Source organism: Chinchilla lanigera, unplaced genomic scaffold (assembly GCF_000276665.1).
Source record: "Chinchilla lanigera isolate Chin_1 unplaced genomic scaffold, ChiLan1.0 scaffold00033, whole genome shotgun sequence".
NCBI lineage: Eukaryota > Metazoa > Chordata > Mammalia > Rodentia > Chinchillidae > Chinchilla > Chinchilla lanigera.
Genome location: NW_004955434.1, coordinates 21,244,207 through 21,260,972, shown reverse-complemented (window position 1 = coordinate 21,260,972; position 16,766 = coordinate 21,244,207). Strand labels below are relative to the sequence as shown.

Below are 16,766 nucleotides of genomic sequence, written 5' to 3'. Positions count from 1 at the left end.
ATGATGCCGTGGACAGTGGAGGTGGAGAGGGCCAGTAGCACGAGGACCTTGTGTGTCAAGACTAAATGCTCAGCCAGGCCCACAGTAGAGCAGACAGGAGTAGGCTGAGTGACAACCCCAGAGGTACCTTGCTGTCTGGAATCCATGAACACATTACCTGACACAGCGAAAGAACTTTGCTCATGCAGTTAAGTCAGAGCCTTGACAAGAGAACAGATTTGGAAGCACATGGGCCCCTTTCCATTTGCTACATGTGATCTGGGTGTGCGCGCCCCCTGAGCTTTGCTCCTCACAAGGTTGTTACTGCACAAACTTGGGGTTCACACTGACCTCACAGTGCTCCAGGTTTCTCGTCTGAACATGGGGATCATGTTAGTAACTGTCACACTGGAGCATGAGGATTGGAGAGTTAAATACGTTATGTGCCTAGGGCTGTGCTGGAGGTATCATTAATGCCTCTGCGGCTATTATTATCATCATCATCATTATTATTATCATCATCATTATTATTTATTATTATTATCATTATTATTATTTTAAAGCTGCAGCTTCTGAAATGCAGGTGCTCAGGAAGGGAGCCTGCCAGGTGCCCCTCCCGCACCATCCCTTCACTCTACGCACCTGCTCCAGGTGTCACAGGCTTCCACTGGGCCTTGGTTCTCCTCACTAGCCCTCGGGGTTGACTCAGAGGTCACTAGACAGTGCCTGTCCAGGGAAGGTGTGCAGCTGTTCAGCCAGCAGCCCTGACCCTGAGCACCCTAGGTTTGAGTGTGGGGAGGCTGAGGCGTCCTGGGAAAGGAGGGAGGCTTTCTGCTGGGCTGGGACAGGCGCAAGTTGCTGGAGGAATGACAAACCTGGGACCCTGATGGGAAGGGAGCGGGGCAGGTGTCAGAGTGACGAGGGCCTGACCCAGCCATTGACGGCTCTATTATACAGCTTTCGGGGAGCCCCCGAGAAACATGCCAGCAGAAGATAATCAGGACCCAAGTGTACACAACACCAGCTCCCAGTCACAGTCCCGTGACCCTCCGGGCAACGTGACCCTCACAGGGTGCAGGACAACTCATTTGTAGCCAGTGTCACAGAGGAAGAGGGGACCGTGGGGGGCAAAGAGAAGGATAAGGCTGAGGCTGTGGAGAAGGACATTCTTTGATTAGAATACATTGAGGACACAATGCTTTGTTTAACCTTGAGTTTATGATCCTCCTGTCTCAGCCTCTTGAGTGCTGGGATTCTAGGCCTGTCCTGGGTGATCCTTTAATTATCCTTGCTAAAATGTTTGGTATCTGCCCATTTGTCCTAGCTGCGTCCTTGGTTCTCGCTCAATTAAAGGTGACGGAATTTGGTATAGGAGGCAAGGCAGTCTGAGAGGCTAGAAGCCCCCCCGCCCCGATCTCAGAGTTTTGGCTCTCTCGTTTTTCTTGTCTCTTTACTTTTCTTATTCATCCACAGGCACCTAGTTCTCAGGACCGGCACACCCGGGACGGGGATGGATAAGAAGTCCGACATGAGGCGGCGGCACTTAAATCAGGGGAGAGGCAGGAGACGAATGTCTGAAAAATCTGAATTTAAAAGTCATAGGTGTTCAAAGAAACAACATATGAAAGCTAAATTGATACCGAGTAAAAGAATTCTCTGTATAAAACCAGAGCTAAAAAACTAGAGGATAAGATATGAAGAGGTAGAACTGAAATAAGGATGATTCCCTAACAACCAAAGCTAGAATTGGATCTCTGCTTTAGAGCCAAAGATGTAGCTCAGGTGCAGAGCACCTGCCTGGCAAGTACAAGGTCCTGAGTTTGATTCCTTGTACCAAAAAAAAAAAAAAAAAAAAAAAAAAAAAAAAAAATCTGCTTTATTTCTGCTTAATTGTCTCTAAGACAAAAACTTAAATAGTTGGACTCTATGTGTGCTCACCCCCAGACCTGCAGAATATAAATACTGGGTATTTGCCCCTTGTCAGGCAAATGCTCTTCAGAGAATTAAGGGTGTTGTGTTTCTGTGCAGCTGATGATAATTCACACGATCAATGATTTTTTCCAGGAAAGAGAAGCACAGGTGAGGTCAGCGGTGACCCAGTGTTCCAACGAGCAAGCAGGTGTTTCTCCCACCAGCTAGGCCGGTGTCTCGTCGGTGCTGGCTGTTTTTAAATGGAGGATTTGAACCCCGGTCTCCTATTCTTTCACGTAAAAAGAGGGCTGTAAACCAGGGGTGGTGTGGCAAAGCCTGTCAGCCTGGCCCTCTGGAGGCTGAGGCAGGTTCAAACCTAGGCAATTTAGTTACTACGTGAAACCCTGTCTCACAGGAAGAAAAAGGCAGGCTGGGGTTATAGCTCAGTGGGAGGTCTTGGGTTGAATCGCCAGTCCTGAGAAGCCAAAACAAATAGGAGGCATGGCACATGTGCTACGGAAAGCTCTGAAAGGCCCGCCATCACTGGCCTTGGGACGCCTGCACCTACTCCTGATGTCCTCGCACAAGGCATAGATACTGACTTCCTCTCCCTTCATTTAGCTGGTATATGTTTGAGATCTATAGTAATAATACTCATTTTGGACAGTTGGTACACACAGCCATTGCATTTTGGTCATTTCTCTACACCCTTTCTTCCTTCTCCTCTTCCCTGTTCTTCTCCCCTGTTCCCTTTCCTGTCTCCAGGAAGTCTCTCTCCCTCTTTCCTGCCATCTTGCCTTCTTTTACTCTTTATTTATATTTTGGGTTTATCATAGAAGAGAAACTATGGATAAGTAACCTTCTGTGTCCGACTGACTTCATTTAGTATTATGGTCTCAAGTTCTCTCCATTTTCCTACACATTTCTTGACTTTATCCTGCTTCATGGCCAAATAATACTACATTATATGAATACAGCAGGTTTTCTTTACCCATCATACTTAGGCTGCTTGCATCATTGACAGTTGCCAATTTTGCTACTGTAAACACGGTCATACGTGCATTTTACGCCAGGAAGCATAACCACCATCAAAACACAAAAGCAACAAAGGCTGGGGAGGTCGTGGGAAAAGGGAACATTGTAATTACTGGTGGAAATGTGAACCAGCACAACCACTCATTGAGAACAGTATGGAGATTGTTTCAAAGACTTAAAAGTAAAATTTCCATTTGACCCAGCTATACTTCTCTTTTCTGGAAAGAGTTAAAGACATCAGATTTCTTCTTTTTCCACAAGTGGTTAGTAATTGCTGATTTTGCCTAACAAAGCTTAATGAGAGAAGTAGGATTCTAGGAAACATGGGAGAATAGTTTATTGTTTCCTTCTAGGTTAGAGCGATTCCTGTAAGTGACCAAGGATTCCTGTATCTGCACCAATCACTGGCCGCTTTCACTTTCTATGTTCTCTGTTTTTTGGTCATGTTTGAATATTTTTCATAAATGTGTATCAGAAATAAAAGAAGATACTTTTTATGGTTTTTTTCTTCAGCATCAGGACTCAAACTCAGGACCTTGAGCTTGCCAGGCAGGTGCTTGTGCCTCTGAGCTAAATCCCCAGCCCAGAAGATACTTTTCAAAGGTCCTATTAAAGTATAGTCATATTAAAGTATAAAGTTAGTATATGTTTCCTGATCTGAAAAATGGATGTAAACTTGTCCCATTCCCAAAGGGTTCATGCTAGTGGAAAGAAATCGAAAAACCTTTCAAAAGAAATTCATGCCTTTCTGGGCCCAAGAAAGATGGAAAATGGAAAAGTGAGTTTTGGGGACTCTGCTGCTTCCAGCAGGACACTGGGTATGGGGCTGGTGGTAGTGGCAATTGATATACAGATATGCACTGAAAATCCCAAAAGCACCACAGATCAAAACCATTACTCAGGAGCACACCTGGCTACTGCAAGGAGGGTGGCATTTCGCAGAATCCCACTGCTAGGACAATATTATGGCCCATGACCACAAGTGAACGTATCAGTAAGACACAAAGCCAGAACTTCATAATTTCTGGTCCAGGCTGCATGGTCTTGAACGAGACTACATCAGCTGTGGTTATGTCAACTGTACAACATGAGCACCATACACGATCCCCAAGGCCCTTTCAGCCACACAGCAATAGTGCGAAAGGTCACACAGAATCAGCTGATGGGCACTTCTAAAAGTGCTAGCTGTGTGAATCTCACTTTCCTGAAGCCTACAACGAGGATAATGAAAGCTGTTTTTCACTAACTGCTGCGTGAGTAAACTTCAACTAGGTGTGAGCTAAGACGGGTGCACAGGTAGGTTCAGAGTGTATTCCATCCTCTTGACTTCCACAGACTATCACACAGTGTTTTGGAATTGATGAACTTAGCTATATATTTAAGCTCTAAATGGAAATAGATAGTGATGTCTGTTTCTAGCTGTTTTATGCTTTATTTTTTTCTGTTTTTTGGTTTTTCTCCGGTACTGGGAGTTGAACTCATGACTTCACGCTTGTCAGGCAGACGCTGTGCTACTGAGCTAAATCCGCAGCCCCTGTTTTATGCTTCTTTATAAAGCTATTTCTCAGTATCTTTAAGGGATTGGAGTTCAAGATCTTCCTCAGATTTGGTTCCAGGATCAAAAATCCATGGATGCTTGTCTCTTGTAACTTATAAATGCTGCAGCACTTGCATATAACTTACTCTGTGTACTTTAACGCATCTCTAGATTACTTACAATACATAATACCATGTAAGTGTTCTATAAATAGTGGTTACACTACATTCTCTAGAGAGTCAAGGAAAAAAGTCTACCTGGTGCAGAGGTAACCGTTGTAGAACTAACTACAGAGTATTTAAGGGGTGGTCAGTTGAGCCTGCAGATGTGGAAACGACATGAAGGGCCAAGTGTCCCTCGGTGTTTTGCTCCTGTGTTACTATTTGATTCTCTGAGTGCTTTTTAAACCGCAGCTCCATGCTGGACAGGGGGAAGAACCGAAAGAAGGAAGAGAGCACCGAGGACCCCTGGCTGCGTGGAAGCAGCAGCCTCTCCTTGGGCACTGAGGCAAAGGTATGAGAGATGCTGTCCTCTCGCCATCTTAGACAAGTGAGCACATGGCTCATCCTCCCACTGAGACGCTTTCGAGAGGAAGACCTGGTCTCACTCAGCCAGGGATGCACAGGCCCGCCACCTTTCAGGCTGACTGTCTGGGGCTTTTGTTGTCATTTTAAAGCTATGTTTGATGTCCTAATGAGCAGCAAACTGCAAAATAAGATTTCTTCCCCCAATCTAAAATCTGTGTTTTTAAAGCAGGTGTAAAGTTTGACAAGTATGCATGAATCTAAGGATGTAGGCTGTAACCATAGAACAGCGGTGTTTTTATTATTGTAACGTACGCCTTGGTGTACCTTTAGCAAACTTTCTTTCCTTCTTGTTGTAAGGACAGGCAATGTGGTATCTGTCACAGCCACAAAATTCTGCCCTTGTAGTGTGGAAGCAGCCACAGACCACAAGGAAAAGGATGCATGTGGCTGTGTTCCAATAAAACTTTATTTGTAAGAAGGGCTGGAAGCCGGGTTTGATTTGTGGGCTGCAGTTCGCCAAGCCCTGCTTTCACACCGTGGTTTCTAGACTTTCAGAGCCCAGATAACCAGAAAAACAAGACGAGACAAACATCTGAAATTTACTCCGGATCTCTAACTTATGTAAGTGATAATGTGTAAAAAATCATTACCTTATTTCTAGAATTTTAAACAGCAAAAACTAGGAAATACATCAAATCAGAACAAATGTAGTTTTATGAAGACACACAGCTTTCCATACCTTGGTGAAAGCTTTGTAACAAACATGCTTCACTTGACAGACAGGTTATTTGAGTTGCTTTTGGGGATCATTGGGGTGTGGTACAGTAAAAAAAAAATATGGGGCTGAGTTTGGTAGTATACACCTATAATCCCAGCACCCTGGGAGGCTGAGGCAGGAGGATCACAAGTAGCCTGGGCAACTTAGCCACTTAGCAAGACTCTCCTCAGATAAAAAGGGCTGGGGTGCAGCTGAGGTGCGAAGGGTTTGGGTTCAATTCCCAGTATCCCCCTCCTCAAAAAAAAGAAAGAATAGGCTTTTTATAATTTAAAGTTCTAATTTGAATAAGCTCCGGGGAGCACTAACAAGAGAAGAATGAGAAATTCTTGAACATTCCTCTAATGGGGCAAAACTGCAGGTTAAGAAGGATCTTTATGCTTTAACCACTCTTGTAAACAAAGGCTCCAATCCCAAGTACGCTCAGGACTTACCGGCTGCCACTGCTCAGGGTACCAGGCCGGGGGGCAGTTGAAACGGTTGCACACTTGCACCGTGCTGGGCTTGGGGCCGTGACACAGCTCATCAGCCAGCATCACCATCTCATTCATCTCTCTGGACAGCAGATGGGAGCAGAAGACGTCTCTGGTTTGTAGGCCAACCCCACAGGTAAAACTACACGGACTCCACTGGCCAGTTTCCCACCTGAGAAGAAGCGAGAGAAGAGGACTGTTTCAGCTCCAGGGCAGAGAACACGCCCTGTGAACTCAGGTGCTGCCTGGAATGTGGGAAGTTGTGGCCCAAGACTGGCTAGAAAAATCGATCCCAAGTCTAGCACCATCTTCCCTTTTTGTACTGTAGAATTCACTTAGAAGAAAGCACGGAACGTCCAACATTGACCTGTAAAAATCACCAGTAACGGTCACAATCCCATCTGCTTTGATGGAACACAGAAGCTACAACAAAATAAGGGTGGTGTGCTAGGCAGGACATGAGCTGTGCATGTAAATAGTCTGGACATCACACGCTGAATGGTGGGTCGAGAGCAGAAATCTTTCTGCTAATTTCTGTGGCCTCCATTCTTCGTGAGACCGAAGAGTTTATGCTTGTTATTCTCTGGCTTCACAGTGAAAGGTCACTGGCTCTACTTCCCTCGAACTTGCCTCATAGCATAGAAATGTCTCTGTCTTATGTATAAATATCATCACTGCCTGGGACTGCACAATGTCACAGAAGTGGAGGCTGCGAAATAGATCAGTCTTCCAGAAAGGAAGTAAGTGGAGTGAGCAGCTCATTATCTAGACATAGAAGTCCAATTCACAGATGAGCTAAGTGCCTGACCCGGCCAGTTCCGAGGGGCCTAGTCTTGGAAAGCACATTTACATGGAGCAAAGGGCCTGTAAAAACTACCCCACTGCATTTGCCATGGACGTGGTCTCTACAGTGAGAACGATAACAACGAAACTCAGTTGCTTGAGTCAGGAGCATTCTCTAATGATCAGCTTCACAAAGCTGCGTCTATAATTCAAGGCACAAGGATTCGACCAACAGGACTTAACCAAGAAAACTGTGGCAATAGACCCTGCAGTAGCTAAGTCTGCCCAGCTTTTATAGCTCGCTCAGAAAACGGCTTAAAAAATCTTTGGGCTTCATGATTTGCATTAGATTGAAAAACAGTATATGCTTTCCTTTGGCTCTGACACGTGTGTACTTGCTGACCCGTCTCTCACACCGCCTTTCAGCTGCAGTGTGTGTAGGCACAGCAGCGGTGGATCGCTCCTCAGAAATGCCTCACGGCTTTCTTAACTTGGTCTTTGTACGAGCCAGAGCCTGATTTGGAATACGTTTCCTCTTTCCTTACCCCTCAAAAGTTCTCCCATTTCCACACTCTCAAATTCAATCTGTATTTAAAAGATTGAGTTCAGACCTATTCCAGAAACTGATAATTTTCTCAAGAGTAGTACAGTTCTGTGTATCAAGGCCCTGCCAGGGTATATCTCTCCTAAGGTAGGGCCCATGTCTGAGTCACTCTTGTGTCACTCACAGTGTTTGTCATGGCACTTCTTTTTTTTAAATAGATTTTTTAAAAAAGAAAAACAATAGAAACAATGGTATAAATTTCAAAAGATTGTAGGAGAGTAACAATGGTTAGTACAATGCATATTGTTGTCTTCAAAGTAGTTGCTCGTAATACAAGATATAGGCATGAAAAATGATCAAACAATATAGGCATAAACCTTTCCTTTCAGTGAGCTAACAGCAATTAGTAGTATAATTATTTTAACTATCTTGACACATAGATGTATTTATCTATTTTTCCTTTCCCCTTTCTTCTTTTCTCCTTTCCCCTATTCCAGTTTTTCTTTCCTTTTGAGCATTTTCTTCCCATTTTACATTATCTATTATACATTTTGGGTCTTATTTACTCTTTCAGCTTCTTACACTAGGGAGACAACATGATGCTTACACATGTGAGACTGATTTATTTCACTTACAAGTATGGCCTCAAGTCACATCCATTTCCCTATAAATGTCTGAAGTTTATCCTTCATGGCACTTCCTAGGTAATGCAGATGGTTAATACATTCCTTATAAATGAGGAGATGGAAGGAATCTACCATCATAGAGAGCATGTAGACAAATCATCTCACTTAATTACTCCTAGAGATGTAGGTTCCCTTGGTTTTCACAGTTGAAGGAATGGGAGAATCTAAGAGACTGTCTTGCCTGGGCAGTCATAATGAGTAATCAAGTGAACCAAACCAGTATTCAAGCTTTGGAAATCTGGGCATGTGGCTCGGAAGCAGAGCGCTTACCCACCATGTACGTGGATTCAGTCCCCAGTGCCAAAAATCCACAACAGAAAAACAAAACAGCAAACCAGCACTTGGGTATGTCTGACTTCAAGGCTTTGTCCTCCTTATTGCACCATGCTGCCTCCAGGGAATACCCTGAACACTCCGCTGTAGGCGTTCACAAAATTTTAAATAAATACAAAAAGCAAGTGTGTTTCTCATAGAGTGCTGTGTGAATTCCGATATACTTCTCTTATTTTTAGATCTCTCACAGGATTAATTTCAAGCTTTAAACGTGGTGACGCTAACATGGCTGTAAGAGAGGTGAACACATTCCTTGCCGCATCCTGAGCTGCTGATCTCTGCTTTCTGCGTCTCGTACCTTTGGCGTTTTGGGCTGGACTGAGAGGCTCATTTTCAATGAAGAGGATGAAGCAGAAGTGATGCCACATGACTTCCAAGGCTGGACCACAAAGCGCAGTGTCTGCTCACTCAGTGCTGAGGAAGCCAGGCTCAGGTCACAAGGACAGTCAGACCAACTTCAGGAACGTCCACTGCAGGAGAATTATAGCCTCCACCCAGCGTGAGCACCAACCTGCCCCTCACACGTGCAAGCCACCTTCAGAGCACGGTCCCCAGACCAAGCCAACCTTCAGATGACTGCAGTCTCTGGGAAGACCGTGAGCTGGAGCTGCCTACCCAAGCTGCTCCTACATTGCGTACTCACATTTCCTGTGGGAGAGGATGGTCATTGCTGTGATAAGCTACTCAGTGTTTTCTGGTGGGGTTATTATGTAGCAGTAGACAACTAGCACATGCGAACGTGTACCCTTCCCAATGCTCATGTTTACCCAAAAGCATATACAGGAATATTTGGTAATATATACACACAATAAAATACTACTCAGCAATAAGGAAGGATAAATTTGAGTCATCTGTATGAAAATGGACGTACCTTGAGACCATGGTGAAATAAATCAGACACGGAAGGTAAACTATCTCATGGCTTCTCTTGTATGAGAGACTCGAAGTATAAAAAACTTAGAGAGCAAAATAAAAGACAGATATAGGAATCAGAGAGACAGACTTCGTGAGATGAAAAAGGGGTCTGGGATGGGGAGACGGGAGGGATGGGAAGCAGGGGAATTGAAAGCATCAAGGTGTGATATGTGGAGTCCTTGATTGATCAGTATTGCACGTCTCTATCTGTTTTCATGAGAAACCACTGTGAAGATATCAATATGTAATACAACAAGCATTGTTAATTCCCTACCACTTTGTTTGTAACTCTGTACTGTCTGTACTGTTCTTTTGCTATTTTGTAAAAGGTTGTCTGTCCGTTAATGTTTTCCTCCTTTCATTTTTAAAATAAAAAAAAGAAAAAAGAAAGGAAAAAAAAGGTGATATGTGTATGGACCAATTCCCCCCAACAAATGCAATGTGTGTCACAAACACATACTGATTTTAACAAAAGAATATTCAAAGCAGCGTTATTTATGGTAGCCCAGACTGGGAAAAAACCCAGATGTTCCATTAACAGTTGGGTAAATAGAAAATTATAATATATCAATACAGCACTATATAAAATAATGAAAATAAACTATAGCAACAAGCAACAACATGGGTGAATCTAACAAACGTAAGATGATTGAACAAAGCCTCAGTGAGAAAAATTCATATGGCTTCATTTCATTTATATAAGCTCAAAAACCAAAACTAATTCCTGGTGTTAGAAGTCAGGATGTTGGTCAGCTTTGGCAGGCAGGAGCTAGAGGAGGGGTGCAGTGGGGTGGGCTTCTGGGATGTTACCTAGATCTCATAGCTGCAACTGGGTTGGTTTTGCAAAAAGCCACCAAACTTGATTTGTAGGACCTGTGTACTTTTCTCCAAGTTATGCTTCAAAAAAGGGTTTTTTTCCTCTTGCTTTTAGGCTAAACACTAAAATGTCGCACGTATGACACAATCCACCAACCACCCCAAGGCTGAAGATGCTGCCTGCACGGCTAGTGGTGCTCCAGGGTCAAAGCGTGTCAGAGCGCAGGCTCTCTACCCTCGCTCCCATGACCCGCCCCTCACTGCTGGTGGAAATTCAGCCACGAGGTCCTTGATGCAGGAGCATTCTGGCAGCTGTGAGGCCACTTGAACACCGCTCAGAAAACTCACAGAACAGATCCCTCTGCCTACCCTGGTAAAAGAACATTACACATTCCCAAGGAAGGAGGTCAGCAGGAACTATCTATGTATTTAAGCACTTTGCTGATTCTGAGTCAAAAAATTTTCATTGACTTAGGTCCAGTAAAGGAAAGCAGAGACGTTTGGCTACTTCTGCCTTGCATAGAGGTTGGACTTGTGGGTCACGGTCTTGCAGTTTTCCTGCTTTTGTGCCTTTGGTGATTCTGAGGCAGGCGCTGCTGGTCCGGGGGAGCCAGCTGGGGCTTCACTGAAGCTTTAGTGTCAGAGTACTCCCCTGTGTTCTTGGCCTGGCTTCTGCCTAAGCCCAGTGCTGAGGAGGCCGGGAGCTCTAGTCTGGGCATCAGAGAGTGAGGGTGTTAGAAACTCTTCTCTCCCTTTGATTGCTTGACTTCGCTCATGTATTCATCTCCATTTAAAATGTTACTTCTTCAGGGGAACCATTAACTGGGTAAAAATTTCTCACCATATAGTCCCCTTAATACTTCTCTCTTGGAAATTCTCAATGCACTTACAATCTCACTAGCTGCATTCTACTGTTAGCTTCACTGGGGACATGTGGCCGTATCCATTAGGGCTTGCCAGTTGCAATGGGTTGACCTGTGTCCCTCAGACAGGTATGCTGGAGTCGTACGCTGGACCTCAGAGTGTGGCCTTTCACAGAAGCAGGGTCGGTGCTGATGCAGAGGCCTCTTAGGTCAATGGGCCTGGTGCATGCATAAGCGAGAGGGCCGTGCAAGGAGAATGCCACGTGAAGACAATGCAACTGCAAGCAAGCAGCGCCAAGGATGCCCGTGAGTGCCCAAAGAAGAGGATGCAAGGGAGGCCTTGCCTTTCAGGTTTTAGAGGGAGCGTGGCTCTGCCAAGCCCTTGGCTCTGGGCTTCATTTTAGCTTGCAGAGCTGTGAGACAGTGAATTTCTCTTGTTTGAAGCTACCTAATTTGTGTTGTTTTGTTACTACGGCCCCAGAAAACTAAGTCATTATAACTGGGTTGTAGCACGGGGCCGGGAACACAGCAGACGGTCAGCCTGTGAGCGCTGTGTCAAACCGAGTCGAATCTCCAGTGAACTGCGCCTGCACCTTTGGATTAGTCACTGCACTGCTCAGCATCTCAGCCGTGGCCTTTAAGCAGCTGCTCACGCCTAATTTCAGAATCTCAGAATCTCGGAGCACTGTACATTTTTCCTCAGTGTGGTGTCAGCTCTCTCGGTGACACACTTGGTTTTAAACTGACATGCCTTTGATAGGCTGAACTCACTTCATGTAAATATTTATACATTTTACTGCAGCAATTTTAGCCTACCAGAGTGTGGCTTTCCCCCCCAGAAAATGTTAGGCATATTATTCAATTTATGTCTTCATCATCTTAACAGCTTTCTAAACTACAGAGATTTTTGATTTCTGAATCACATCTGCCCAGTGGTTCTGGCTTGAGGATCATGGTAGCACACAATGAGGGTGATAACCCGGAGGGCTCTGGTTCCCTTCAGCTTCCAGGGTCTAGCCTCACAGTTGCCAAGGTGTTACAGACTGGTTTACCCAGTATTATTTTTTTAAAAAGCTTATTTCTTTCCCCTGGCTTTCTTCTCTTCCCATTTTGTCAAAACCTGCTGTAAGAAAGGCTACGTGGAATGAGATCACAGCTGATGCCCTGCACCTTCAGGCTTGGCCCTGCCTGGCTCCAGCACAACCACCTCCTGGCCACGGACAGGTAGGGGACAGGGGTCACCCTATAGCTTAGCGGCTGGAGTTACGCTTCCCGCCCTCTGCTAGGCTCAGGTGTGGTTGGGTTGACCTGCATTATTACAGGGTTTTAGACATCAGACCTGGCCTCCTGATTCCCATTTGTTTCCCTAACAGTGCTGGAGTTCTGCCCGAGGTCCAGACTACTGGGCTGGTCTTGTCCCCCGGCTGGATCTGGCTTGCCCCTGGCCCTAGGCTGGGCTAAGCGTCTTTGCCGTGAGTCGCTGTGTGACCGCACACGCCTCACATGATCACTAAGAACACCTTATTAAATCTATGTAGTGTTCACCATGAGCCAGACCCTGTGTGCATTGCCTTGTCATGGCCTTGGTCCTCTGTAGAGCTGCATGAGATGGATACATCCTCACCTACATTTTAGCAGTAAGGAGCAGATGCCTGGAGAAGTCAAATCATGGCCTCAAATGCCTGATGTCAATTTCAGCTGTATCACACTCAAAATTGTCGTGATTTTGACACAAAGGCACTGAAAATGGAGTTGTTCCCTATCACAGAGACTAGGAGAGTGGATTTGCCAGCTTCTGTTCTGTATCTTCCAGTTTTGTTTTGTTGGTTTTTTTTTTTGGTACCGGGAATCAAACTCGTGACCTCAGGCTTGCATGGCAAGCACTTATGCCACTGAGCTATATCCCCAGCCCTGTATCTTCCAGTTTAAGGGTTAAGTTCACCCAGGATGTGGGATACATGCATGAATATAGTTACTACTTAGATATTATCCATTTTCCTATTTCACAGGGTGAGCTGACAGAGGCCCTGAAGCAGTAGCTAATCTGTCTGAAGTCACACTGCAAGAAAACAAGAGAATTAGGAAGCAAACGCAGCCTGGCTCCTGCATGCGTATCACATCATACCTTCTCTTCAGGCCAGGATAAAGAGCACAGCAGAACAAAGGTGACCTGAGTGGCCAGTGCCAGGCTTCCTTAGAGCTTCAGAAAATGATAAATGACAAAATGACGGATTTCTTAATAATAGAAACAAACACACCAGCATCACTAGGGTCGTGCATCTTCTAGCAGCTCATATTTCAGAGAAGCAGCAGTGGTCTTGGGCAGCCAGTGGGAAAAGGCAGAGTGTGGTCTCCCCAGGAGATGTGCTTTCTCGTAAGGCACACATAGGAGTTAACGTGGGCGATCAAGGATCCACAGTGACTGGCCCTTCTCAGCAGCTTGTTTGCATTAACTATACAAAAGGAAGACTTTCTGCATTCTTCTGAGTAGGGTTTACTATGTGAGTCCCCCAGGTTCTTCTCCCCTACTCTTTTAGGGACAGTAATGAGTTTTTTCTCCTCTTTGTCCCTCCTTCAGCTGTTTATTGCTGGTATAAATGCACAAAATTTCTGATAGCCGCCTCTCCCCTCTCCAAGCTATTATTCCCCCAAACCCTTTTCTACCTTAGCTTTTGCAAAAAAGTGGTCTTGTTTCTTTATTCAGTAATTTTAAAGGCAAGTTTTTTTTGTTGTTGTTAAGAGCATTCCTTAAACTTGTGTTTAACCCTTGAGCCTGATGTTTCCAACCACTGCTTCTGTTCTGTGATTTTTTAAAGATCTTCAAAGACATGTGTGTCCCTGGGAGTGCCTCTGCGGTAGGAGGTAGACAGCAGTCCCACAATAATAAAGGGGTAATCACTGAATGTGGCCAACCCTGGAAAGTTTAACAAAGGGCAAAGAGACACTGTCTACGACCCATCCCACTTTCAGCTTCTTGGACTATTACTCCTGGCTCCCAGTGTATCTCTGCATCTCCCGGTCTCCAATCTGTCCACAGCCCACAGCTGTCAAAATGTCAGTCCAAATGCAATCTGGCCACATTACTTCCTCTGATTAAAGACTTCCTTTGAGAGCTGAGCTTTCAGTAGCGGCAAAGAGCCAGCATGGCCAGGGCTCAGCTTTGGTCCCGGAGGAGGGTGGGGACATCCCGTGTTCGGAGCTCAGCTTTCCTGCTGGCTTTTCCTCCTTCCTTTCTTCCTCCTCCTTTGCAGGGGATGAACTTTAGCATGAGGTTTTGTGGGGGGCGGCCCATTGGCATGCAGTGGGGTTCAGCAACCCGGTCAGGGTAGCTGGGACTCAAACAAATAAATAAACACCTGAAAAATAATGTGAGGCAGATTTTGTATTGTCACTGAATGGAATTACAAGTATGTAAAGTAGGCAGAGTAGAATAATCCTTGTAGAATTGGATTGGTATTGAAAAGTATACGAACCCAAGTGACTTTAAGTAGCTAGATAGACAATATCAACAGCTATAAATGAATATATAAAAACATACATATACATGCAGAGTACTCCCAGTTCTCCACTGAAAAGCCTAGACACAATGATATTCAAGTAGTATTAAGCACTTCAAGTACCAGGCCTTGGAATCTCTTTAGTAGAGAATTTGGTTCTACTCTCTAGCAAAAGTAACCAGTCTCTGTAGAAATGCCTGAATCCATGACAGGGGCTGGGACATAGTGAAATGAACCTGGAACATCTTGTTACAGCTACAGAAAACAGAAATGTATCACAGAATGATGACATATTTGTCAAAAGAACATGTAGCCAGCTTGAAAGGGCTTCTGCTGGCCACATGTGGGGCAATTTGATAGTAATAGATTCTAACTTGGAGTAAAATATAACTATGTAAGTAAACAAATGAGAAGACAAAGTTCTACCACAGCAGAATGCCTAGTGATAGTCTACCAGGAAAGATAGAAGTTAGAACGTTACCATTGGGAAACCATCATAAGGAACGATGCAGGTCAGAATCACTGAGGGGTGCTAAATTGAATGGGTGAAAGAGTGAAGGGGATATTTACTCAGATATTTGCTCAGGATCAGATCATCTCCCTGCTAGGGTCTTAATGTGTCTCCCAGAATCCATGCTTTGGAAACTTAATCCCCGGGGAGGTAGTGCTGGGCGGTAGGCTTTTGGAAATGTATAGGTCATGAGGTCTTTTCCGTCAGGAATGGATTAATGCCACTAAAAAGTCTTGACTGAAGGAATTCATCCTCTTCTGCTCTTTAGCTTTCTGCCACAGAAGGACACAGCATCTTCTTCTCTGAGGGACACGGTGTTCAGCGTACCATCTTGAAAGCAGAAAGCAGCCTTCTCAAAATGCGTGTGTCTTGATCTTGGACAGCCTAACCTCGAAAAACAGTTTCTGTTCTTTATAAATTACCTGATCTGTGCTGCCCTGTTATAGCAGCACAAATGGAGTTAGATATTCTTCATAAAATACTTAGTACTAATAAGTGTCAACATATTTTTAAATTTTGCAGCAGTAAAACCTGGCCAGAAGATATCGTCTTAACCAAGCCAGAGGAGTTAACAACACTGGAAATAGAGCCAATCACCACTGCTTTTCTTCTGAGGCAATACACTAAAAAAAATGTGTCCTATTTCTCTATTACTTCTGTCAGAAATTCCAAAATCTTGGGGAAATAGCAGGCAAACTCAAACTGAGGCACATCTTACAAGGTAAGGATGGCCTGTGACCTTGGACCTCCGAAGGACATCACAGGACAGCGGGCAAAACTGGGACGGAGCCCAGGGCTTAGCAAGAGACACCGGCTCAGCGTTATTTCTTAGGGTCATACTGTGTTTACGAGGACAGCACCCATTTATTTGGCTAATGAACACTGAGTTGTTAGGACACATGGGGTAAAACCGAAATTATTTTCAAATGGTTAAAAATTATTAAAACTAGAGAAATGAAGAGTATTAAGGCACACTATGTGCTATTTTTGTAACTTTTAAAAAAACGTTGAAGTTATTTCAAAATAACTGGGGTCATGGAAGAACTTTATTCCGGCTTTCCGTCACCCGGGTTTCGACTCTGCGGCTGCCCTGCACTGCGCACAGAGGAATCCGAAATGCGTCTCTGGCGTAGTCTCGGGCTGCCCTGTTCTCAGCTTTGCACTTCTCTTCTTCACTCTCAACTTCCGGCTGACTCCACTCCTCTCACCGCCTCTCACGATGTCTTTTGCCCCCACCCCCTGACCTCCACCAGGGTGGCAAGGACCCTTCCTCATCTCCACATCTCCAGCACCACGACAGCTCGGGGACGCACTGTGGGATAGCATAGCGCTTGTGCTCTGAGATCAGATTATTTCATGAATGAGTTTTGTCTGCCACCCTCTGCTTAAACAATCTTGGGAATTAACAACGAACTCACATTCAAGATGAAAATACCAGCAATACTTACTGCATGGGGTTTCTGTGATGTTTAAGCAGGACTTTCTATGCTAAGGGTGGAAGGTGGTGCCTGGCACAGACAAAGGGCTCCATGCACATGAGCTGATATTACCGCATACCCAGGCAGTATTTGGTGAGTGGAT

General features: G+C 44.8%; 1 protein-coding gene across 2 annotated transcripts in view; it reads right to left on the bottom strand.

The window, feature by feature from the left end:
* The window catches only part of Adamtsl1 (ADAMTS-like 1), a 462,751-nt gene that overhangs the window by 131,347 nt on the left and 314,638 nt on the right, over positions 1-16,766 (bottom strand). For both annotated transcript variants that reach the window (XM_005388722.1, XM_005388721.2), the window contains exon 16: positions 6,199-6,409. In XM_005388722.1, coding sequence (XP_005388779.1) covers positions 6,199-6,409 — 211 coding nt within the window. The remainder of the gene's footprint in view (positions 1-6,198; positions 6,410-16,766) is intronic.